The 24,203-nt window shown below is 51.9% G+C and overlaps 1 protein-coding gene across 2 annotated transcripts in view; it reads left to right on the forward strand.

The window, feature by feature from the left end:
• GRID1 (glutamate ionotropic receptor delta type subunit 1) overlaps positions 1-24,203 on the forward strand; it is a 629,487-nt gene that overhangs the window by 573,726 nt on the left and 31,558 nt on the right. For both annotated transcript variants that reach the window (XM_070433218.1, XM_070433219.1), the window contains one exon: positions 14,544-14,739. In XM_070433218.1, coding sequence (XP_070289319.1) covers positions 14,544-14,739 — 196 coding nt within the window. The remainder of the gene's footprint in view (positions 1-14,543; positions 14,740-24,203) is intronic.

The raw sequence follows: 24,203 nt of genomic DNA on the forward strand, positions 1-24,203 counted from the left end.
TGACATTCTATACACTGAACCAAACCAGCTAGGGCTTAACATTTCTTGTAATACTGATTTGGTGGTGAAAACTCCTTTAGCTTTTTCTTGTCTGGGAAGCTCTTTATCTGTCATTTGATTCAAAATGATAGCTTTGCTGAAAAGAGTAATCTTGGTTGTAGGTCTTTGCTTTTCATCACTTTGATATGCCAATCCCTTCTGGCCTGCAAAGTTTCTATTGAGAAATCAGCTGGCAGTCTTATGGGCACTCCCTTGTAGGTGACTAACTGCTTTTCTCTTGCTGCATTTAAGACTTTTCTCTTTGTCTTTGACATTTGGCATTTTAATTATGATGTGTCTTGGTGTGGGCCTGTTTAGGTTCATCTTGTTTGGGACTCTGTGCTTTCTGGACTTGTATGTGTATTTCCTTCACCAGGTTAGGGAAGTTTCCTTTTATTATCTTTCCCAATTAGGTTTTCAATTTCTTTCTCTCTCTCTCTCTCTCTCTCTCTCTCTCTCTCTCTCTCTCTCTCCTTCTTCCAGCAACCTCATAATGCTTCAAGTGTCCCCAGAGCCTCCCTACACTTTCCTCATTTTCTTTTTGGATTCTTTTTTCTTTTTGCTGTTCTGATTGGGTATTTTTTGCTTCCATCTCTTCCAAATCTGTGATTCCCTGTAATGTATTCTTCATTTAGTTCGTGTATCATTCATTTTTGACTGGTTTCTTTTTATGTTTTCTATCTTCATTTTTATGTTACCTGTCTCTCTGTGGAAGCTCTCACTAAGTTCCTCAACTCTTCCCTTAAGATCATTGAGCATCCTTATCACCAGTGTTTTGAACTCTGCATCTGGTAGATTTCTTGTCTCCATTTTGTTAGTTCCTTTTCTGGAGATTTTTCTCTTCTTTCATTTGCAACATATTTCTTTGTCCCCTCATTTTGGCTGCCTCCCTGTGTTTGTTTCAAGGTGTTATGTAGAGGTGCCATGTCTCCCGGTGGCACAGCCTCCCCAGTCACCTGAGTAGGGCACTCCAGGTGTCCCCCCCTCCATGTGGGCGGTGTGTGCCCTCCTGTGAGCTTTGATTGCTATTGGCAATCTTGACCAGAAGCTCATTTTCATGTCATCATTTTTGGACTTTTATTCCATTATACTCTCCTGTAAGTATTTTTTTAAATAATTATCCTTTTGCTCCTATCCTTAGTGCTTCGTAGTTATTCATTATTTTTGCTCCCTCACAGTAAACTGTTAGACATTTCCAGAAGGTTTTGTTTTCTCAATACACGCATGGTTTGGAAATACTGTCAATGGGAGGGATTTGCCCTGTGCCAGTCGGTTGTGAGGACTAGCCTGACCACTGTGGAGGATCAATTGTGCAGGGTCCAACTCCATGGAACAGGACTCACTTCAGCAGGTTCAGTTACCCGCTGGGTCCATTCCTTCAGTGTGTTGCTTGTGGAGGTGGTTGGGTGGTTGATGTGGTCCGAGGCAGCCCACTGGGTGCACTGGCACTGGGGCCTCCCGGGAGGTGCAGGCCTAGGTCACCTGCTGCCTGTGTCACCTCCAGCATGAGCTACAAAATGATCTGCAAATGGCGGCTACTTGTGCTAGGTTTGGAGGTGCCCAGGAGAGGTCAGGCTTCAAACCAAGGCCAGCTGCCACAGTGCCAGGCCTGGAGCCACTTAGTGAGAGGTATGGGTACACAGAGGCCAGATGCTGTTTGTTTGAGTGATTTTAGGAATGTTGGCAGCATGCTCCAAGCCAGGACATTTATATGGAAAAGCCACTGGAAGGGGCTTGGCCCAGGAGTTGGGTGGGGCAAAGTCTCAGGGAGTCCCAGAGCAGAGCCCATAGTTGAGCCAGGTTGATGGAGGCTCGGATGTGGCACCTGCCTGCAGGGAGAGGGCTCAGCACAGGAACAATGGCCCCTGCACTTCTGTCTGGGGTCTGGGAGAAAGCTGCTCCCTCCGAGCACTTGCCCTGATGTTGGACAATTTAGTTCCTCCACGTAGGACAATTTAGTACCTTTCGAGCTGGAGCTCAGAGGGAGTGAGTCCAAGTAAAGATTGTGTGGCCCTTTAAGAGGAACAGCTGGGACTCTGGCTGCCTCTTGCTCACTCAGGCTCAATCCCCACTGGTTTTCATAAACAGAAGTTATTAGGATTTCTATTCCAGGCACTAGAACCCCGGGGAGGGGCGGGCTGGTGTTTAGCTGGGGACTCCTTGCTCCTCAGGAGGTATCTACAGCTGACAGACTGCTCCAGTTTCTGACTGCTGCACATGGGTGTGAGACCAGCCCATTCAGGTCTTTCCCCTTGTCCCAGTCTCAACGTGGCTTGTTCTTTATATCTTTAGCAGAAGAACTTCCGTAGAGCTAGATTACAGGCAGTTCTGAATGATGGTTGTTCTGTAGTTTAGCTGTAATTTTGATGTGATTGTGGGAGGATGCGAGTACCACGTTTCTCTATGCCACCAACTTGAGCGAAGCTCATTTTCCCATCAATATTGCACTCGCATTCCATTATACTATCCTCAGTATTTCAGAGTAACTATCCCCTCGATCCTGCCCTTAGTGCTTCTTAGTTTTCATAATTTCTGCTTCCTCACAGTAAACTGTTAGATGTTCCCAAAAAGTTTCAAACTTTTAATAATCCATGCTTTGAAAATAGTCACCTTTGCCCAGAACATCTTTTATTCCTCTTTCCTATGTGTCAATTTTCACATTCTCTTTACCTGCTAGCCCTCTATCTTTGTCCTCAGCCCAATCTCATCGCCACCTGGAGATTTCGCATCATATTCCGAGGACTCTAAGCTTACTCCCAGGATGTATTTGCACAGTGGTTTCCAATGTCAGTTTTCTTGTTAACTCCCCTCGCTTGCCTAGGGGCTGCTTACCATTACAGTGTCTGGGCTTTTGGATCAAGCAGCCCTGACTGGGAATACAGGTCTTTTACTTGCTGCTTCTATAACCTTCTATCCATTACTTCATCTCCTTTAGCCTTCATTTCTTCATCTGTAAAACGGGGTGATACTAATAACTTCATGAAAAAGTATGGCCATGCTTAAATGAAGCAATACAAACCCAATATTAGCCATGTCTGGGAGTTAGCATTATTGCAGCTTCCTTCCAGCATAGCCAGGGACTGCCTGCTGAGGAGCTGACATAACAGAGGGGCTCAGTCAGAAGCATGAAAAAGGAGGGGAGGGCGGGGAGGATGGTGAAAACAAAAGCCAGCGGGAAGAGAAGCTCCTGCAGCTGAGTCTCTGGAGCAGCCCTGCCAGGAGGCAGCGATGGCACCTTCAGGCCTCCTGGAGGCTGCTGCTCTGATTTGCATTTTGGTCACATTTACGCAGCCTCATAATGATGGATTCGAAGCCTCAGCACTGAAACATTGAAAGTTAATGGTGCATCCTGCTTTTTTATTGGTTTGTGGCACCAAATATTTGTGGGTATTGAGCTCTGGGAGCCAGCTGTGTTCTTGGCATGGAGGTGCTGCTGCCTGGCAAGAAGGATATTAGAGAAACACGTGCTCTCAATGGCCACTCCAATGGCTAACTCACCCCCTGCGCCCTTTATATAACCACTTCCCCCATCATTTTCCATAACCTTATTCTGCTTTATCAAGCTCCATTGCACTCCTGACCACTGACTATATGACGCCAGGCCACATCTGACCTACAGCCCATTTTCCTCCAGCCTGAAAGCTACGACTTTTTCTTTGTTGAAAGATGTCTAAAGTGCTTCAACTAGAAAACACACAGAAAACCATGAAATATGCAACAGAAGAGTATATGGCTCTCATTACCCACACAGGTACAGTCTGTACCTTTCCAGAAAGTTTGCTGAGGTCACATAACTGTTGTGTTTAGTGTTGTTGTTCATGTTTGTTTCTCTGTCCCCACCTCTGCCAGGTAAACTCCACCAGAGCAGGGGTTCCTTGCTGTTCACGCTGTATCCTTCGATCCAGAACACCAGCAAACACTCTTTAATGAATGGATGGATGGAAGGATGGATGAATGGATGGATGGATGGATGGATGGATGATTGGATGGATGGAAGGAAGGAAGGAAGGAAGGGAAGGGAAGGGAAGGGAAGGGAAGGGAAGGGAAGGGAAGGGAAGGGAAGGAAAGGGTGAATGACTCTGGGAAGCCTCTCAGAGTGCAAAGTTGAACTTGCTTCTTGCAGTGTCTGAGCCTTCACCTGAGGTCCTGTCCTCTGTGAAGAGCCTGGGTCTGGGGAAGGAGAGAATGGGAAATGTGGCAAACCTCAGGGCGGGGTACAGTGCGTGGGAGAAATATCAGAGGGGACACAGGCACGGGGGCCAGGGAGATGGCAGCGCTGTACCCCACGCTCCTGTAAGCAGGCTGTGGAGATGCAGCCAGGCAATCCCCACTGCTCTGTGCAGCAGTAGCGCCTGTGGAGTTGGACACGAGAGGAGAAAAGTGGACGCTGGAGGACAGCAAAGGCATCTGGGGCTGAGTTAAGGCCGGCAATAGCAGAGTTGAACACCCCACCCATGCCTTTGGCTACTCCACGACTTTCTTTTCTCTTGAAGGATGAATAATAGGGCTTTGGGACTTAAACTTATCAGAGCCATGATTGTGGCAACCCTGCAGTTGTTAAAATCTGTTTTACATAGAATGTGTATTGATTCTGTTCTTGTGGCAAGTGTATTTATCTCCATTGCCAATGTAAATATTTCTGCAACATGCAAAGATATATTTATAAATTCTGTAGTATTGATTTTTCTCACATGGCAAACACATTTATCTCTTTGTTACTGAAAATGTATCTGGGAATAGAAAGACTGATTTAAGGAGAAAGGTATGAGGAGGGAGGGAGGGGTTCTAAGCTAGACAGACTGTCCGTGGCCACAGCTGAAGGAGACCATGTGGGTCAACCAGAAGGTGCATATTTAACTGGAGGAACCACTCTCAGAGGCAAGGCATGCTTACAAAGTCCTTTGGCAAAGCAGTCCGATGTGCTCAGAGGAGTCAGCTATGTGTTCATTAAGAGACCCCCCAGGATCAGCAGTCCAGGGCAAGAGGTTCAGAGAAGCAGCTCCCATTGGTCCCAAACCCAGTTTCAGTTAGTGTCCCTTTGAGTGACAGGTATTGGCTGTAAAGGATACTGGGAGGGAGACTGAACTTTGCCCTGGGAGGATGCCAGCACCAAACATGACTAAGGGGTGAAGGAGAGAGACAGCAGACCACAGTGATGAAAAGTACGCTATGGAACGCCTGCACTGCACCTTGACACCTGATCAATCCAGACCAGGTGGACGCCTGGGGAGTGATGCTCTTACTTTTGTGTTCCTTCTTATATTTTTTTTCCATCACCATTTATCCACCATATACCCCTTCCACCTCTTCCCCCCAGCAGCCACTACACTGTTGTCCATGTCCATGAGTTCTTTCTCTTTTTTTTCTTTTTTGCTCAATCCCTTCTCTCCTACCCTCCCAACATTGCCCCATCAGAGCTGTCTGCCTGCTGTCTATGAGTCTGTTTCTATTTTGGTTGGCATTTCAGTTTGTTTATTAAATTCCATATCTGAGTGAAATGATGTGGTACTTGTCTTCCTCTGACTGGCTTATTTCTCTTAGCATAGTACTCTCCAGGTCTATCCATGCGGTTGCAAAGGGTAAAATTTATTCGTTTTTACAGCCTAGTAGTATTCCATTGTGTAAATGTCCCATAGCTATTTTATTTACTCATCTACTGATGGGCCCTGGACTGATTCCAGATCTTAACTCCTGTAAATAATGCTGCAATGAAATAGGGGTGCATATATTCTTCTGAATTAGTGTTTCAGGTTTCCCAGAAGTGGAATTGCTAGGTCATGAGGCAGTTCCATTTTTAATTTTTTGAGGTAATTCCATACTGTTTTCCACAGTGGCTATACTAGTCTGCATTCCTACCAGCAGTGCACAAGGGTTCCCGTTTTTCCACATCTTCACCAACACTCGTTTGTTGATTCATTAATGATAGCCATTCTGAGTGTGAGGTGATATCCCATTATGGTTTTAATTTGCATCTCTCTGATGATAGTGACATTGAGCATCTTTTAATGTGTCTATTGGCCTGTATGTCCTCTTTGGAGAAGTATCTACACAGGTCCTTTGCCTATTTTTTAATTGGATTCTTTTTTATGTTGAGTTTTATAAGTTCTTTATACATTTTGGATATTAACCCCTTATCAGGTGTGTCATTGGCAAATATGTTCTCTCATTCAGGTGTTGTCTTTTCATTCTGTTGGCAGTTTACTTTGCTCTACAAAAACTTCTTAATTTGAGGTCGTCCCATTTGTTTATTCTGTCTTTTGTTTCCCTTGCCCTAGGAGATTTACCAGAAAAAGTATTGCTACAGAGGGCTGTGAAAACAAGATTTTATGGCCTGTTTTCTTCTAGGATTTTTATAGCTTCTAGTTTAACATTTAAGTATTTAATCCATTTTTAGTTTATTCTTGTGTGTGGAGTAAGGAGATGGTCTAGTTTCATTGTTTTGCACATATCTGTCCAATTTTTCCAATGCCATTTATTGTATAAACTGTCTTTACCTCATTGTATATTTTTACCTCCTTTGTCAAATATTAATGGACTATAAAGGTATGGGTTTGTTTCCAGGATCTCTTATTCTGTTCCATTGATTTATGTATTTTTCATGTCAGTACCAGACTGCTTTGATTACTCTGACCTTGTAGTACAGTTTGATATCAGGTTGTATAATTCTTCCAACTTTTTTTTTTCCCTTTCAGGATCACTGTATCTATTCTGGGTCTTTTGTGGTTCCAAATAAATTTTTGAAATATTGTATATGTTCTGGTTCTGTGAAATATGCCATTGGCATCTTGATAGGAATTGTGTTGAATCTATAGATTGCTTTGGGTAGTATGGACATTTTAATTATGTTAATTCTTCCTTTCCATGAACATGGTATATGCTTCCACTTATTTGTATCTTCAGTTTCTCTCTTCAGTGTCTTGTAATTTTCTGAATACAGGTCGCTTACATCCTTAGTTAACTTTATCCCTAGTTATTTTATTCTTTTTGAAGCAATTATAAATAGAATTGTTTTTTAATTTCCATTTCTGTTAGTTCATTATTGGTGTATAACAATGCAACTGATTTCTGGATATTTATATTGTACTAGAGGCCCGGTGCACAAAAATTTGTGCACTGGTGGGGAGGCGTGTCCCTCAGCCCCACTTGTGCCCTCTCACAGTCTGGGACCCCTTGGGAGATAACGACCTGCTGGCTTAGGCCTGCTACTGGGTGGCAGAGGGCAGGCCCAATCCCTAGGTGCAGCCCCTGGTTGGGTTCAGAGCAGGGCCGATTGGGGAGTTGGAGCGCCGCCCCCTGTCATGCACAGAGCAGGGCGGATCGGGAGGTTGCGATGCCACCCTCAGTCATGCTCAGGATAGGGCCGATTGGGGGGTTGGGGAGCCGCCCCTTGTCACACTCAAGGCAGGGTCAATGGGGAGGTTGCGGCGCCACCCCCTGTCATGCACAGAGCAGGGCCCATCAGGGGGGTTGGGGCTCCATACCCTGTCACACACAGAGCAGGGCTGATCAGGGGGTTGGGGTTCTGTACCCTGTCACACACAGAGCAGGGTCGATCAGGGGGTTGGGGAGCTCCCCCCTCTCACACACAGAGTAGGGCCAATAGGGGATTTGGGGCACCGCCCCCTGTCACACACAGAGCAGGGCCAATCAGGGGGTTGGGGCACTCCCTCCTGTCACACTCAGGGCAGGGCCAATGGGGAGATTGTGGCTCCACCCCGTCTTCACTCACAGAGCAGGGCCCATGGGGGGGTTAGGAGGCCACACCCTGTCACACACAGAGCAGGGCTGATCAGGGGGTTGGGGCACCTTCCCCTGTCACGAACAGAGCAGGGCAGATAGGGAGGTTGTGGCCCCGCCCCCTGTCACACACAGAGCCGCAGGACGATCAGGGGGTTTGGGCGCTGCCCCCTGTCATGCTGCTCCAGGGGCCAGGAGGCCTCGCTGCTCTGCTGATCCCGGTGCTGGGAGGCCTCGTGGCTCTGCTTGACACAGGGGCAGTGAGGCCTCGCTGCTCTGCTGATCCCGGTGCTGGGAGGCCTCGCTGCTCTGCTGATCCTGGTGCCAGGAAGTCTTGCGGCTCTGCTGACCCCAGTGCAGGGAGGCATATTACCCTTTCACTCTTATAGGATAGAGGCCTGGTGCATGGGTGGGGGCCGGCTGGTTTGCCCTGAAGGGTGTCCTGGATCAGGGTGGGGGTCCCGCTTGGGTGCTTGGCCAGCCTGGATGAGGGGATGATGGCTGTTTGCAGCTGGTCACACCCTCTTCAGGGAGGGGTCCCCACTGGGGTGCCTGGCCAGTCAAAGTGAGGGGCTGAGGGCCATTTTCAGGCTGGTGGGTGACTGTAGCTTCCAACCTGTCCTTTTTTTCTTTTTTTCTTTTATTCTTGGATTTATTTACCTTCTATGGCTGTCACTGGAGCTGAGAGCCGGCTTTAGCTCTGAGACCGGCTCCAGCTTGAGGCCTCTGCTGCTGAAAGCAGGTATCTGGTTTGTTTGGGTTCTATAATTGTAACACAGTTTCGGTCCTGCTCGCTCCAGCTCTGACGGCTGAAAGCAGGTATCTGGGGTTTTTTTTGCTTCTATAATTGCAACAATGTTTCTTAAACTGCAGCTCAGAGCCCAGCAGCGGAAGGCGGGGAACCTTGGCTTCCTCCATCATGGAGCAAGCAAGCCTCCCTGTTCGCTTCACTGCCTGGCTGCCGGCCGCCATGTTCGCTGGCAGTTAATTTGCATATCGCCCTGATTAGCCAATGGGAAGGGTAGCGAAGTTATGGCTAATTACCATATTTCTCTTTTATTAGATAGGATCCTGCTACTTTACTGAATTCATTTATCAGTTTTAGTAGATTTTTGGTGGAATCTTTAGGATTCTCTACATACAATATCATGTCATCTGCAAATAATGACAGTTTTACTTCTTCTTTTCCAATTTGGGTGCCTTTTATTTCTTCTGCTTGTCTGATTATTCTGGCTAGGACTTCCAATACTATCTCTACTAATAAAAGGGTAATATGCTAATTAGAATGGATTTCATCTGGAAGTCCTTCCGGACGTCCTTTCAGACAAAGCTCCAGTGGCTGCCTGAAGCTCAAGCAAGCTGTGGATGGTGGCTGCCACTGCAAGGGCCGGCCCAAGGCTCTGGCAAGCCGCAGTGGCTGCGAGGGCCGAGGCTTAGGCAGCCGCGATGGCAACAGTGGCAGCAGCAACAGTGGCGGCAGCAGAGACATGATGGGGGTGTCGCCCTTCCCTGATCAGCCTGGGTGCCTCCCACAGAGGGAGGCTAGAGGCAGCAGCAGCGAGGGGGTGATAGGGGCGGTGCCTTCCCCTGATTGACTGGTCACCTCCCACAGAGGGAGGCCAGACTGCAGCTTAGGCCCGCTCTCCATATAGAGCGTGCCTAAGCCATCAGTAGGACATTCCTTGAGGGCTCCTGGACTGTGAGAGGGGGCAGGCCTGGCTGAGGGACCCCTCCAGTGCACAAATTTTCATGCACCGGGCCTCTAGTGTTAAATAAGAGTGGTGAAAGCAGACAACTCTGTCTTGTTCCTGATCTTATGGGGAATGCTTATATTTTTTTCCCATTTAGTATGATGTTGGCTATAGGTTTGTCATATATGGTCTTTGTTATGTTGGGAAATGCTTCCTCTATTCTCACTTTGCTGAGAGTTTTTATCATAAATAGTTGCTGGATTTTAGCAACTGCCATTTCTGAATCTATTGATATGATTATGTGATTTTTATCCTCCATTTTGTTTATGTGGTGTATAACGTTTATTGATTTGTGAATATTATACCAGCCTTGCATCCCTGAAATAAATCCTACTTTGTCATAGTGTATGATTTTTCTAATGTGTTATTGGATACAATTTGCTAATATTTTGTTGAGGATTTTAGCTTCTGTGTTCATCAGGGATATTGGCTTATAATTTTCTATCTTTGTAGTGTCTTTATCTGGCTTTGGAATTAGGATAATCCTAGCCCCATAAAATTAGCTTGGGAGTCTTCTTTCCTCTTGAATTTTTTGGAGTAGTTTGAGAAGGATAGGTGTTAGTTCTTTGAATCTTTGGTAAAATTCACCTGTCAAGCCATCAGGGCTTTTGTTTGTTTAGAAGTTTTTTGATACTGCTTTAATTTCTCTAGTTGTAATCTGTTTATTACAATTCTCTGATTCTTCTTGATTTAGTTTTAAAAGATTGTATGTTTCTAGGAATTTGTCCATTTCTCTCAGGTTGTCCAATTTGTTGGCCTGTTCATAATACTTTCTTACAATCCTTTGTATTTCTTTGGTGTCAGTTACTTCTCTTTCATTCTGATTTCATTTATTTGGGTCCTCTCGCTTTTTTTATTTATGAGTCTGGTTAAAGGTTTGTCAATCTTATTTATCTTTTCAGAGAACCTGCTCTTGGTTTCATTGATCTTTTGTATTTTTTTTTAGACTCTATTTTGTTTATTTCTGCTCTGATCTTATTTTTTTCCTTCATTCTACTCGCTGGTGCTGATGCTTTTAAAGACATCTTCCGTAGCAGCTTTCCTCACCCAGATGCTCACTACTTCCTTAGGGAGGCCTCTGCTACAGAGTCACCATGATGATCCACTGAGTAAGGGTCCAGATTGCCTCTCAGGGAAGTTCGATGTCCCATGCACATCCTGGGTTCAGACTTTCTCAGATCTTCAATTTGGGCATCCTAAGGTGACTAGATTGGGTGCTATAGTGAATCATTGGCTTGTACTTTGGCAACAAGATGGAGACACGATCTACCACAGGCATCTTACTAGCTGGGCCGATGCCATGAGCCTGCAAGCCCTGGAAATGTGCTGCCTGCCCACAATTGCTTCCATCCAGGTGTGAACACCTGGGTGCTGTCACCCATCTCTCCTCACATGGCTTCTCGGCTTCAACCATTGCAATACCTTGTTGATGGCCTAACAGAGGAGCTGGCATTTATTAAATACTGACTGCATGCCGGGTATATGTCTGTGATCTTTGACCTTCACCAAGCCTGTGAGAAAGGTATGCATCAAGAAAAGTAAGACCTCAGACATTAGATGGCTGGCCTCAGTGAGTGGTCATGGACTTGCACCTGCATCAGAATCACCTGGAGGGCTGTGAAAGCAAACTGCTGAGTGCCACCCCAAGGTTTCTGCTTCAGTAGATCTGAGGTGGGGCCCCAGAATTTGCATTTCTCAGAAGGTCCCCGGCGGTGCTGATGCCTGAAGTCAACTCTGAGAATGACTGGTTTACCTCAAACAGAGTTAGGGTTCACCTCACAGTCTGTCTGGTTCCAGACCTGCGTGTTTCAGCTGAGTGCCTTCTCCCAAATGAGCCATGTTTCTTCATGTCAGGGCCTCCTCAGGCAATGCCTGCTCTTCCCACAACACTCTAGCCCTTGGCCCTCCAGCTGGCTACCTCCACAGCCCTTGTGCCTGGCTTACTGTTTCTTCTCTAGGAAGTCTTTCTTCTTTTCAGGAGCTGACAGCCCTCTGAGCTCCCAGAGCCTGAAGAATGCCACTCTAGTCTCTCATTGTGCGGCCACTTCTCTGCCCACAGTCCCGCTCTGTGGACCCCTTGGGGGTGCCCAGCATCCAGTCCTTGCTGTATGTGCCGCTGAGTCCTACCTAGTAGGTCAGCTGTTCTGTCACTGCTGGTGGAACAACTATTGGAATGGCCTCGGCCAGTTGCACCAGGCACCGTAGGCTTACAGAAGCCCCACGGCTGAGGAGCGGCTCTTCATTTCCCGGGGGTGCTCTCTAGCGGGTGCTGCTGAAGAGCCTACACTGACGAACAGGCTAGCGTAAGTGTGCTGCCAGGGCCGCTTCTCGGGGCCGGCGGCCCCCCTGGTGTAGACGGGCGTCCTGTCTGACGCGGGCGCCTGCTTTCTGCTGGCTGCCCGTGTGGGCTTGGAGCCTGGGTGCTAGTCCTCCCCCTGTGTCCCTTCCAAATTTACACCCCGACGAGAGGGTGTGCCCAGGAAGATGGCTGACTCGGGGTGTGAATAGCTGGGCTCCCTGTTCAGACCTCCAAATGGCTTTCTGTAGGTGCGTCCACTGAGATGGGTGGCAGTGCCCGGTGTGTGCTGGGCACGTTGGTGAGCTGGAGATTTTCCTTGAGAGAGGAAGCTGCATTTGAGATGGGAGAGCCCTCCCTGCAGACTAAAGGTCATAGAGCAGATGGGTGGAGGCCTGGGCCGACCACCGGCTGGCAGAGAGAAGATGGAGGGGCATTTTGCGGCGGGAACACTGAGCTCAGACAGCAGGGGTGTGAGGCAGCCTCTTTGTCATCCAGAGGTGCTCGCCGAAGCTCTGGGCAGGTCACCATCGCCAACACGTGTCCGGAGGAGAGAGCCTCTCTCCTTTCAGAGGCGGGAGGAGCCGGTGCTGAGCGCTTGGAGGCTGCACCCGTAACCGGCCCGTGGAAACCGCAGAGCAGCCCGGTTTACTGGCACCTGCATCAGCCGTCCTGGTGCTTCCCGCCCATCAGAGCCTGGCTGTGTCCATGTTGCCATGGCAAACATAAAAACATGTGTAAATGTTCCTCCCTCACAGGCAATTACGGCGGAGGTATAGCCCACAGGCCCTGCAGGCAAAGGAGCATCTTGCTTCAATTTGATAAAAGTAATGGGCGATAATTAGAAAAATTTCTCCATCAGATTTGTGATTTTGTGCTCCCTTTCATCCGTGATGCATTGAAATGAATGCTGAGCTCTGGGCCTGGGCTGCACCAGGGCCTGCAGAAGCACAGAGCGGCCGCAGAGCAAGCGGCGCCCTTGGCTGTGAGGCTGGGTGAGCCCAGCCGCGCTGTGGGGCAGGAGGCGCCCCCCTCCCCCTGTCCTCAGGGCCACACTCCATGGAGGACACACCAGCAGTGCCGGTGCCCAGCACTGGCTCACGCCACGTGTGGATCTGCGTGGGGCACTGCTGCTCTGGGGCTGAGCACACCACCTCATTTCATGGCCACGGTAGCCAGCCACGGCAGGCTCTGCTTCTGACCTTACTTTTAAAAGGTTTGAAAACTGAGGCACAGACTTTAGCGAACTTGCCAGGCCGCCGGGTTGTGAGGGGCGCTGGGGCAGGGGAGGCCTGGCCTCCAGGGTTGTGAGGGGGCACTGGGGCAGGGGAGGCCTGGCCTCCAGGGATGTGAGGGGGCGCTGGGGCAGGGAAGGCCTGGCCTCCAGGGTTGTGAGGGGTGCTGGGGCAGGGGAGGCCTGGCCTCGGACCCACCTGCCCTCACTGGGCTGTGCGCTGCCTCTGAAGCCAGCAGAGCTCAGAGTGGCTCAGGAGGGCGGGCACAGCCGGGGCTCCACGGGGAGAGTGGCAGCTGTGTCTTCAAGAGGTTCGCGGCAGCAAATGCCAGAAGCAAGGGAATGGGTGGATGAGTGAGATAAGGGATCCCAGGGAGAGGGGCGCTGGGGCCTGGGGCCCGGGACAGGGACCTGGACGGGACTTCTCAGTTTAGCATTGGCTCTGGCTGTGGAGGGCCCCGGCGGAGATGAGGCTGGGGAGGAGGGTTGTGAAGGTCAGGTGAGAAGACTGGTCTCACTGGAACTATGACTCAGTGAGGGGGGGATGGTGTTCGGTTGATGAAAAGGACACAGGTTTCCAGAAGAGACATGAGGACAGGGTGAGCGACTGGAGCTCAGGAAGAGGCTCCTCCCCACGGAGGCCTGCGTTCCCTGCCGTTCTGTTTTGTGTGCGACATTCTCGCAGCACACTGAGCAGGGGCGCAGCTCGCGCAGCTGAGCGGGGTGCCCACTGGCCGGGCGCATCTCACCCCAGCCTTCCTCCTCTGCCGGCCTGGGCGCTCCCGGGCTTTCCTGGGACACGCCCTTCCTCACGGTGTTCCTGGCCCGAGCTGCCGGCTTCTCCTCCATGGACAGCGACCAGAGGCCCTCAGAAGTGTTTTGTTTTATCTTTGCCATCTTTTCAATAATTGTCAACACTTAAAAATCAAGTGATCTCATAGGAAAGCCCAGATTTATCCCTTTATTGAAAAACAAAGTGGCCGGAGATGCTCAGAGGGTGACAGTGGGTGGACCTCGGCCCTGCTGCCCGCTGCAGAGGGCCCGCCTCTAAACTCCAGGCCAGTGGCTGTCCTCAACCTCGCCAGCTGCCTTCTTCCCTGTGCCCTGGGTGTGGGTGGAGAGCGCCAGTACCCGCCTCGCCCTGCGCTGAGGCTCACTTGCAGGTCGTCTCCGCGAGTCTCCACAGCTGGACTCCGAGCTCCCGGAGGCAGGGTCATGACCTGCTCATCCTTTGTCCCTTGAGCTCAGCACAGGCCCTGGTCTGAGGTGCTCAGAACTTTACTGAATTAATCTTCACCGAGGAGACAACTTCGATAGAATGCAGTCTTGGCAAGTCTCGCCCTGGGCTGAGGGATCTGTGCTGCTGGGGTGGGGTGAGCAGTGTGGGTCGGCCACCACTGGGCTCAGACCTCAGGAGGCCTCGCAGCCCATTTGGCCCTTCAGTGGGCAGCCTGGGCCCGTGGCTCACAGCCTGTTTGCATTTCAGGACGTTCCAGGACCTGTCCAAGCAGGTGGAGCTGCCCTACGGGACGGTGCGCGGCTCGGCCGTGTACGAGTACTTCCGGGCCAAGGGCACCAACCCCCTGGAGCAGGACAGCACGTTTGCCGAGCTCTGGCGGACCATCAGCAAGAACGGGGGCGCCGACAACTGCGTGTCCAGCCCCTCAGAAGGCATCAGGAAGGTAGGCAGGCGCGGCCCGGCCTGCGGGTGCTGTGGGCGCGGTCACCTCTTTGAACAGCCCTGTCACTGCAGAGCTTCCACCTCCAGCAGGTAGATCGGCATTTCTCCCAGCACGTGGCTGCCACGTGGGACGCACGCGTTTCCTGGGTAAACGCACATTCTTGGCAACACACGGAGGGGCTGCTCATTAGGTATCAAACCGACAGTTTTCAAGGGGTCAGCGAAGAGCAGGCGGCTTGAGCCTGAGACATGGGCCTCCTTCCTGTGGTCTCAGGATGCCGGCCCAGCGGTGCCTGCCACCCGCACGAGGACACTCAGCAAAAGAAAACGAGAGGCCAGGCAAGGCGCGGAGGGAGGGAGGGAGGGTGCGCATGGGTCTGCCGGTGGCGAAGGTTGTGCAAGGGAGACGGTGGTGAGGGCATTGGGCCGAGGGTGCAGGCTGTGTTGGGGGAAACTGGGGGGGGGGGGGGGGGGGGTAAGGCTGGAAGGAGCCAGGAGAGAGGAGGGTGGAGAAAAGCCATCACATCCTTCAGGAGTGGGTTAGAATTTGCTCATTTATTTCAGGTGATTTCCTCTGGGCACTGAATTAATCATGATCATCCCATTACACAGATACAGTCAGACACTGCATCACCTCCCTTAGGGGGCGGCGCCAGGGGTTCAGGCTGAGGAGTTTGCCTTTATCCAGCACGGGCCTGGCGGTCAGTGAGGAGGAGGATGGTGAGAGGAAGGTGGTGTCAGGAGCTGCCGGTGGGGGCACCCTCTGTCCAGTGGTGCTGGCCTCCGGGGCTGCTGTCCCTGTGGTCATTAGTGAATGGTGTGAGACAGATGTGCCCCTGTGAGCAGGCGCTGGCCAGGGTGCCTCAGTACCCCTCCCTTGTACCTATGGCACCTCCCACACACATGCCACATGCCTCTCTCTCACATACACACCCTCAGGCAGACACACACACACAGTGTCTCACACACACACACACACAGTATCACACACACACACACACCCCTGTCCAGCCTGCCTCGGTGTCTCCTCACTTCCTTCTGGTATAAGGCCCCTCTGTGTGACCAGCTCACAGGTTCTCACACTGTCACCCACACTCCCACATACTCACACTCGTGCACACACCTATGTTCCATATCCCCAGCCACTTGCTGGCAGTTGCAGAGCTCCGTGGCTATGAGGGGACCATCTGGGGAACGCTCCAGGGCCACCAGGACCCACCGCCCTGCTCTTCATGATGTCAAGGGTGCTCAGAACCCTCCCAGCCCCACCCCCCAGGGGAGCCCACAGGCCCAGGGAGAGAGGCAGAGGTCTGGGTCCTGCTGTAGAGCCAGGGGCCGTTCAGGCTGAGTGTGGCTCCTGTCCAGGGGAGACACAGTGACTGGCTCTGTGCTCCTTGTGGAGTGAGAGCCCATGGGTGGCGACCTCACACTGCAGTTAGTGCAGAGTGCTCAGCCACTTCGACAGCAGCGTGTGTGGTTCTGGAGCCTGTCACACCTGGGTGCAGGTCCCAGCTCCGCCTGCCACACGTGGGTGCGGGTCCCAGCTCCGCCTGCCACACGTGGGTGCAGGTCCCAGCTCCGCCTGCCACACGTGGGTGCGGGTCCCAGCTCCGCCTGCCACAGGTGGGTGCAGGCCCCACCTCCGCCTGCCACACGTGGGTGCGGGTCCCAGCTCCGCCTGCCACACGTGGGTGCGGGTCCCAGCTCCGCCTGCCACACGTGGGTGCAGGTCCCAGCTCCGCCTGCCACAGGTGCCTGTGGGTCCCAGCTCCGCCTGCCACAGGTGGGTGCAGGTCCCAGCTCCGCCTGCCAAACGTGGGTGCGGGTCCCAGCTCCGCCTGCCACAGGTGCCTGTGGGTCCCAGCTCCGCCTGCCACACGTGGGTGCAGGTCCCAGCTCCGCCTGCCACAGGTGGGTGCGGGTCCCAGCTCCGCCTGCCACACGTGGGTGCAGGTCCCAGCTCCGCCTGCCACACGTGGGTGCAGGTCCCAGCTCCGCCTGCCACACGTGGGTGCAGGTCCCAGCTCCGCCTGCCACACGTGGGTGCGGGTCCCAGCTCCGCCTGCCACAGGTGCCTGTGGGTCCCAGCTCCGCCTGCCACACGTGGGTGCAGGTCCCAGCTCCGCCTGCCACAGGTGGGTGCGGGTCCCAGCTCCGCCTGCCACACGTGGGTGCAGGTCCCAGCTCCGCCTGCCACACGTGGGTGCAGGTCCCAGCTCCGCCTGCCACACGTGGGTGCGGGTCCCAGCTCCGCCTGCCACAGGTGCCTGTGGGTCCCAGCTTCGCCTGCCACACGTGGGTGCGGGTCCCAGCTCCGCCTGCCACAGGTGCCTGTGGGTCCCAGCTCCGCCTGCCACACGTGGGTGCAGGTCCCAGCTCCGCCTGCCACACGTGGGTGCGGGTCCCAGCTCCGCCTGCCACAGGTGCCTGTGGGTCCCAGCTCCGCCTGCCACAGGTGCCTGCGGGTCCCAGCTGCATGCCCACCAGTACCTGTGGCGTTTTTCCCACCAGGAACCCTCAAAGTTGAGAGAGGCTGGGGCAAATCTGGGGTCTCCAGACACTTAAAACACATAAAAAGTTCATGTTACGGCAGACCTTGAATATTTACATTTAACCAAGTGATACCTTAGCAAAAGTAATAAAATGCAACATAAATGGTGCTATTGCCATGCTTGCTGATTTATTAACACCTGCATAGGATGGCGCTCTGACCCTCAGCTGTCGGTGTCCCCTGAACCCTGGCACGGAGGCGCGTGCGGTAGGTGCCTCATGTGGAGATGATGAGGACAACGTTGATGTAAGGCCTCTCATTAATGTGCAGCCTGGTCCGGGTCCCTCCCTGCTTCCTCCTCTCCCAGAGCCATCCTCCACCCACACAGGGAACTCCCAGGGCTCATTGCAGCAGAGCTACAAAAGCACTTGTGGTGAAAGAAAGGATGGCTACTTCTGACTTTATTAAACTTCTATTAACTATAAGACACTTAAAAAATAAAAAAGCACATATGACAGTGGCAGGAATATTTACAAGGCATATACCCAATACAGGATTAACATCCAGATTATATAAAGACCTTTTACAAATCAGTAAGAGAAGTTCAAACAATTTAATAGAAAAATAGGCTACAGACTTGCACAGGCCTTTCACAGAAGAGACAACACATATGGCCAATAATTATGTGAAGAGATATTCAAAATCATTAGTGATCCAGGAAATGCAAATTGAGACCATAAAGATATATCATTTTCCATCAACTAGACTCCCACAAAATAAGAGGTGGTGGGGAGGGCAGGAGTGGCAGGTGGCTAATAGCTAAGAGAGTGTACTCAGTACAACCACTTTAGCAACAAGTGTGCCATTCTTTTATACAATGAAATATTTACATACCCAGGATCCATCAGTTCCACTCCTGTGTATCCACCCAAAATAAACTTCCATATGCATTCCAGAGACAAGAAAGGCCATGGGAGCCTTGCTTATGGAGCCAGAACCCTGGAAACAATCCAACTGAGCATTAAGGCAAAAAAAGTAACCAGCAAAGAAATGAATCCACTCTAGCTCCATGTAAGAGTATGAATAAAACTTAGCAGGATAAGAATGAGTAAATGCAATTCACCTGGGTCCACTAATGGAAAATAACTTACAACATGATACCCTTTTAATAATATGTAAGATTCTCGCACCCCGCCCCCACACACACATACACAGTGACGTGCAACACAAGGCCCGCGCTAGGGACTGTGCAGAGGGAGTGGGAGAGCTGGGGAGGACAGCCTGTGGGTGGACAGAAGTCAGGGTCTGTATTAGCTTTAGATTCATGGCTGTATTTTAAGTTTTTGGTTCTCATTATAATCAACTAGAGGCCCAGTGCACAAAAATTTGTGCACTCGGGGCTAGGGGGTCCCTCAGCCCAGTCTGGGGCCCCTCAGGGGTGACCACTTGCTGGCTTAGGCCTGCTCCCTGGGGGATTGGGCCTAAGCTGGCAATCAGACATCCCTCTGGCAGCCTGGGAGCCCTCGGGGGATGCCCACTTGCCAGCAGGGAGCAGGCCTAAGCTGCAGTCAGACATCCTTAGCACTGCTGAGGAGGCAGGAGAGGCTCCCACCACCACCGCTGTACTGGCAGCCATCAGCCTGGCTTGTGGCTGAGCAGAGCTCCCCCTGTGGGAGCTCACTGACCACCAGAGGGCAGCTCCTGCATTGAGCGTCTGCCCCCTGGTGGTCAGTGTGTGTCATAGTGACCAGTCATTCCCAGTCTTTCTGCTGTTAGGGTCAGTTTGCATATTACCCTTTTATTATATAGGATAGAGGCCTGGTGCATGGGTGGGGGCCGGCTGGTTTGCCCTGAAGGGTGATCTGGATCAGGGTGGGGGTCCCGCTTGGGTGCCTGGCCAGCCTGGATGATGGGCTGATGGCTGTTTGCAGCTGGTCACACCCTCTTCAGGGAGGGGGTCCCCACTGGGGTGCCTGGCCAGCCTGGGTGAGGGGCTGATGGGTGTTTGCAGCTGGTCACACCCCCTTCAGGGTGGGGGTCCCCACTGGGGTGCCTGGCCAGCCTGGGTGAGGGGCTGAGGGCCGTTTTCAGGCTGGCGGGTACTGAAGCTCCCAGCCTCTTTTTTTTTTCTTTTTTCTTTTTATTCTGGGATTTATTTACCTTCTATAGCTGTCACTGGAGCTGAGAGCCGGCTCCAGCTCTGAGGCTGTGGCTGGCTGAAAGCAGGTATCTGGGTTTGTTTAACTTCTATAATTGAAACTCTGTTGCCATCATTGGCGCTCTAAGCTCTGAGCCCGCTGGTGGCTGAAAGCAGGTTTCTGGGTTTGTTTAGCTTCTATAATTGCAACATTGTTGCATCTGGAGCTCAGAGCTGGGCTGCGGCAGGCGGGGAACCTTGGCTTCCTCCTTCACTGGAGCAAGCAAGCCTCATGTTCCCTTCAGCTGCGTGGCTGCTGACCGCCATCTTGGTTGGCAGTTAATTTGCATATCTCGCTGATTAGCCAATGGGAAGGATAGCGAAGTTACTGTTAATTACCATGTTTCTCTATTATTATATAAGATGTTAAGTGAGTTGATTAAAAAGATGGCCATCTCTGCACAAAGGAAAGATGTGGGAGCAGGGTGTGATGGGTGGGAGTAGCCTGGCAGAGGTGGTCACCGTCCACCATCCAGAGTCGGGTCAGGGATTCCGTCACGGCGCCCACCCCTGGAGCCCTGTTTCCTGCCAGGTCCACTCAGACAGGGACAGCGCCCCCTCTGGGCTCTGATGGAGAGCAGGAAGGAATCTGTCAAGAGGGGGAAGTTTTACTGATTCATTACAAGCCAACAACATACAGGTTTTCCAACAAACCTCCCTGGCAACCAGTAAGTTTCAGTAAATACTGATTGTCCGTGAGGGAGTCACCTGTTTGCTGTCTGACTGAGCCGAGGCACACACATTGGGGAGGCAGTTGGTGCTATCAGTTAGCTCAGTGATTCCCAAAGTGGGTGCTACCACCCCCCGGTGGGCACTGCAGCGATCCAGGGGGGCGGTGATGGCCACAGGTGCATTTGGGGGCGATGAGTAACTGCTATTAAAATTTTTAAAAAATTAATTTCCAGGGGCTGAGTAATATTTTTTCTGAAAAGGGGGCGGTAGGCCAAATAAGTTTGGGAACCACTGAGTTAGCTGGTTACCCTCCTAGCTTCTGGGATGCAGGGACAGGGGATAGCGTCAGCGTCCCAGTCAGGCTTATCTCTGGATACTATTCTCAGGGAAGAGACCCGCTGGTCCTCAGAGACGGGAGGGGCTGCCTTCCTGCCCCTCAGCCACCTGCGCTGGTCACACCTGAGGCAAGACTAGACCAAGGGCTGGCAAATTACTGTCCACAGGCTGTCTGGCCCACCACCTGCTTTTATCAATAAAGTTTTATGCCCTAACCGGTTTGGTTCAGTGGATAGAGCGTCAGCCTGCAGACTGAAAGGTCCTGGGTTCGATTCTGGTGAAGGGCATGTGCCTTGGTTGTGGGCACATCCTCAGTGGGAGGTGTGCAGGAGACAGCTGATGGATGTTTCTCTCTCATTGATGTTTCTAGCTCTCTATCCCTCTCCCTTCCTTTCTGTTAAATATCAATAAAATATATTTTGAAAAAATAAAGTTTTATTCAAACAGCCAAGCTCATTTATTCACATGCAGACTATGGCTGCTTTCCTGCTACTTTAGCAGATCACGAGGACCCCACAGCCTAACTGTTTATTTCCTGGCTTTTCCCGAGAAATCTGAGCCGTGGGTGTCCAGGAGCACTGGCCTGGGTCTCTCCTCTACACCAGGTGGCACACCCGGAGAGCAAGACGCTGACACCCAGCTTATTCCTGGCCTGGCCTCCCCCCCAGCCCCGAACCTGTTGAGCAGTCCACGTGCCAGGCACTGTGCCAGATGATCTACTACATTATTCCTTCATCCTGGACAGAACAAACTGCTCAGTACTGTCTCCCTCGTGTAGAAATGGACTGAGCCTCAGAGACGGTGGCTGCTCCGGTCCCCTGACTCTGAGTCTCACTGTGGCCTCCCTCCAAGGCCAGGTCCTCATCTCTGCACCCCAGCGCGCCCGGCCAGGCATACTCCTATGCTTTCATTTTCCTTCCTCTTTCACATGAACTGAGCAGCACCTGGCGCCCACGTGTGAAGCCTTAGCTCTCCCCCCACAGTCGCAACAAAGGTTCCATATTTTTGATTTCCAAACTTAAAAATATCAGTTAGAGATTTGAGATGCAGAATTGAGCTGACAAATGATTCAAATTTATGTAATAACTTTGTAACATGAAATCACTTTAATGTTGTTCATGGGATGTTGTTCTTCGGCTTTTCAACTCTACCCAGTAATGTCCGGCAGACCCGGCTTCTGTGTAGCCCAGGGCCGGCCTCCCGTCAGGCGGGGCTAATATTCAATAACATTGCCAAGCAGACTGCAGTGCTCACGGTGTGAGTGTCAGCCTCCACGGCTCCCGGGGCTCTCTGAGTGAACAGACCCTGAAGCTGGAGATGGCATGTTCAGAGCGTAGCTCTTGAGTCGGGCAGGCTAGCGGCAGGTGGCTCTCCATCCCTGAGCACCACGGTGTCACAAAGCACAAACGCGAAGGCTGAAGGAAACGGGCTCACACCTTATTTGCTTCCTCACTGATGTACCCCTAGCCCCGCACCAGGCTGTGTGTGGGGATCCCCGTGAGCATTCACCTTTGCTCCAGCCCCTGGCTCGCTGCTCTGAGGCCCGGGCTGCCCCACGGCACACACTCCCGGCTGAGTGTCAGGGACCCCTGACTGTGGGAGGGAGAGTGGTCCCAGAGGACTCGGCCTCCATGGGACTCAGCCTCCAGAGGCTCGGCCTCCGTGGGCTCAGTCTCCGTGGACTCAGCCTCCATGGACTCAGCCTCCATGGGCTCAGTCTCCATGGACTCAACCTCCATGGGCTCAGTCTCCGTGGACTCGGCCTCTGTGGGACTTGCCTTCCGGGGGCTCGGCCTCTGTGGGACTTGGCCTCTGGGGGCTCGGCCTCTGTGGGACTTGGCCTCTGGGGGCTCGGCCTCCGTGGACTCAGCCTCCAGGGCCTCAGCCTCTGGGAGAGGACAGGAACCTGGTGCCCTTCCCTGCAGTGCTCTCCTTGCGGAGGGAGTGAGGGGAGGAAGCATTCTGGTCTGCGGCCTGTGGAAGAGGCTTTCCTGGGACGGCACCCTCTGTATTCTAGGGACAATCAGGAAGCTTGGCCAAGTTCATGGAAGGGACCCTGATACAGGTCTGATTGCCTAGAGATGGGCCGGATAAACTGGCCAGCCCTGCGCAGTGCCTGCAGTCCTGCTCCCTGGGACACGGACCCGTCCTCTCTCTGCAGATCTGCTTCCACGTGCTTCCTTCCTTCTTGCAGGGGATAACCACTTATCTCTACTTGCTCAAAAGGCACTTCTACCCATTTTCTAAGTTGGACAGTCCTTCTCTTTATTCATTCAGCTATTCCATGATTCATCCACTCAAGAAATTAGTTTCAATAACTTCTGTGTAGGAGTTTGGTAATTAAGTTCCATTTTCAACCTAATTGAATCTGTGGCATTGGTCAAGTGGCCTCCCCGTCCTGAGCTCTGTGAGAGGGAGAGCCTGCCAGCGTGCTGGGAGTGCACCAGTGCGCCAAGTGGAGAGTGCTGTGTGCACACAGCGCAGGTTGGCAGCCAAAGATGCCAGCAAACTGCCTCAGCATCTACTGTGTTAGGAAAAGAAGCGAATGAAAGTATGAAGACAAATATCACTTGGTCTTTTTATGAGATACTAGAGGCCTGGTGCATGAAATTCGTGCATGGGTGTGTGGGGGTGTTCCTCAGCCCGGCCTGCACCCTCTCCAATCCAGGATCCCTCGGGAGATGTCCAACTGCCAGTTTAGGCCTGATCCTGCAGGGGATCGGGATATCCCTCTTGCAATCTGGGACCGCTGGCTCCTAACCGCTCACCTGCATGCCTGCCTGATCGCCCCTAACCACTCTGTCAGCCTGCTTGCCCCCAACTGCCTCCACTGGCCTTCTGGCCCTCAACTTCCCCCCCTTGCTGGCCTGATCGCCCCCAACTGCTGCCCCCTGCCAACCTGCTCACCCCCAACTGCCCCCCTGCCAGGCTGCTTGCCCCCAACTGCCCCCCTGCCAGTCTGATTGCCCCCAACTGGCCCCCCTCCCAGCCTGATTGCCCCCAACTGCCCCCCACTGCCGGCCCGCTCTCCCCCAACTGCTCCCCCTTGCTGGCCTGCTCACCCCCAACTGGCCCCCCCTGCCAACCTGATCACCCCCAACTGCCCTCCCCTCCTGGCTTGATCACCCCTAACTGCCTCTGCCACGGCTCCACCACCATGGCTTTGTCCATTAGGACGTCCAGAAGGTCTCCCGGAAGGTCTCCTGGTCTAAGTAGCATATTACCCTTTTACTAGTATAGATATTTGGTGTACAATGAAATGCACATATATTGTTAATTTCATGGGTTTAGACCATTGTGTACAATGATGCACTCACCATCCAAAATGATATGTAGAACATTGCCACCACCTTGAAGAGATTTCTCATGTCACTTTCTAGATACGTCCCCCTGCTCCCAGCAACTCCTAGTGCCACAGATTAAATTGACCTGCTCTGGTCGTTCCTATCAGTGACAAGACATAAAATATGCGCATTTGGGCTTAGTTTCTTTCTCCCGCCAAATCTCTCTGAGATTATCTGTGAAGCTGTTGCTATCAGTACTTCTTCTTTTTTCCCTGTGAATGGTATACTATTCCATTGTATGAACAAACCTCAGATTTTTTATTTATTCTCCAGTTGACGTACATTTAAGCTGTTGCCAATTTATGGCTATTATGAATAAGAAGTATGATGATTTCATACGTCTTTGGTGGAGATTTATTTCCACTTCTCTTTGCTAAATATGAGAGAGTAGAGTTCTGGGTCACGGGGTGGTGGTGTGTTTGCCT

The sequence above is a fragment of the Myotis yumanensis genome, unplaced genomic scaffold (assembly GCF_028538775.1).
Source record: "Myotis yumanensis isolate MYYU_CA2020_CCGP unplaced genomic scaffold, mMyoYum1.0.hap1 SCAF_13, whole genome shotgun sequence".
In the NCBI taxonomy this organism is placed as follows: Eukaryota; Metazoa; Chordata; class Mammalia; order Chiroptera; family Vespertilionidae; genus Myotis; species Myotis yumanensis.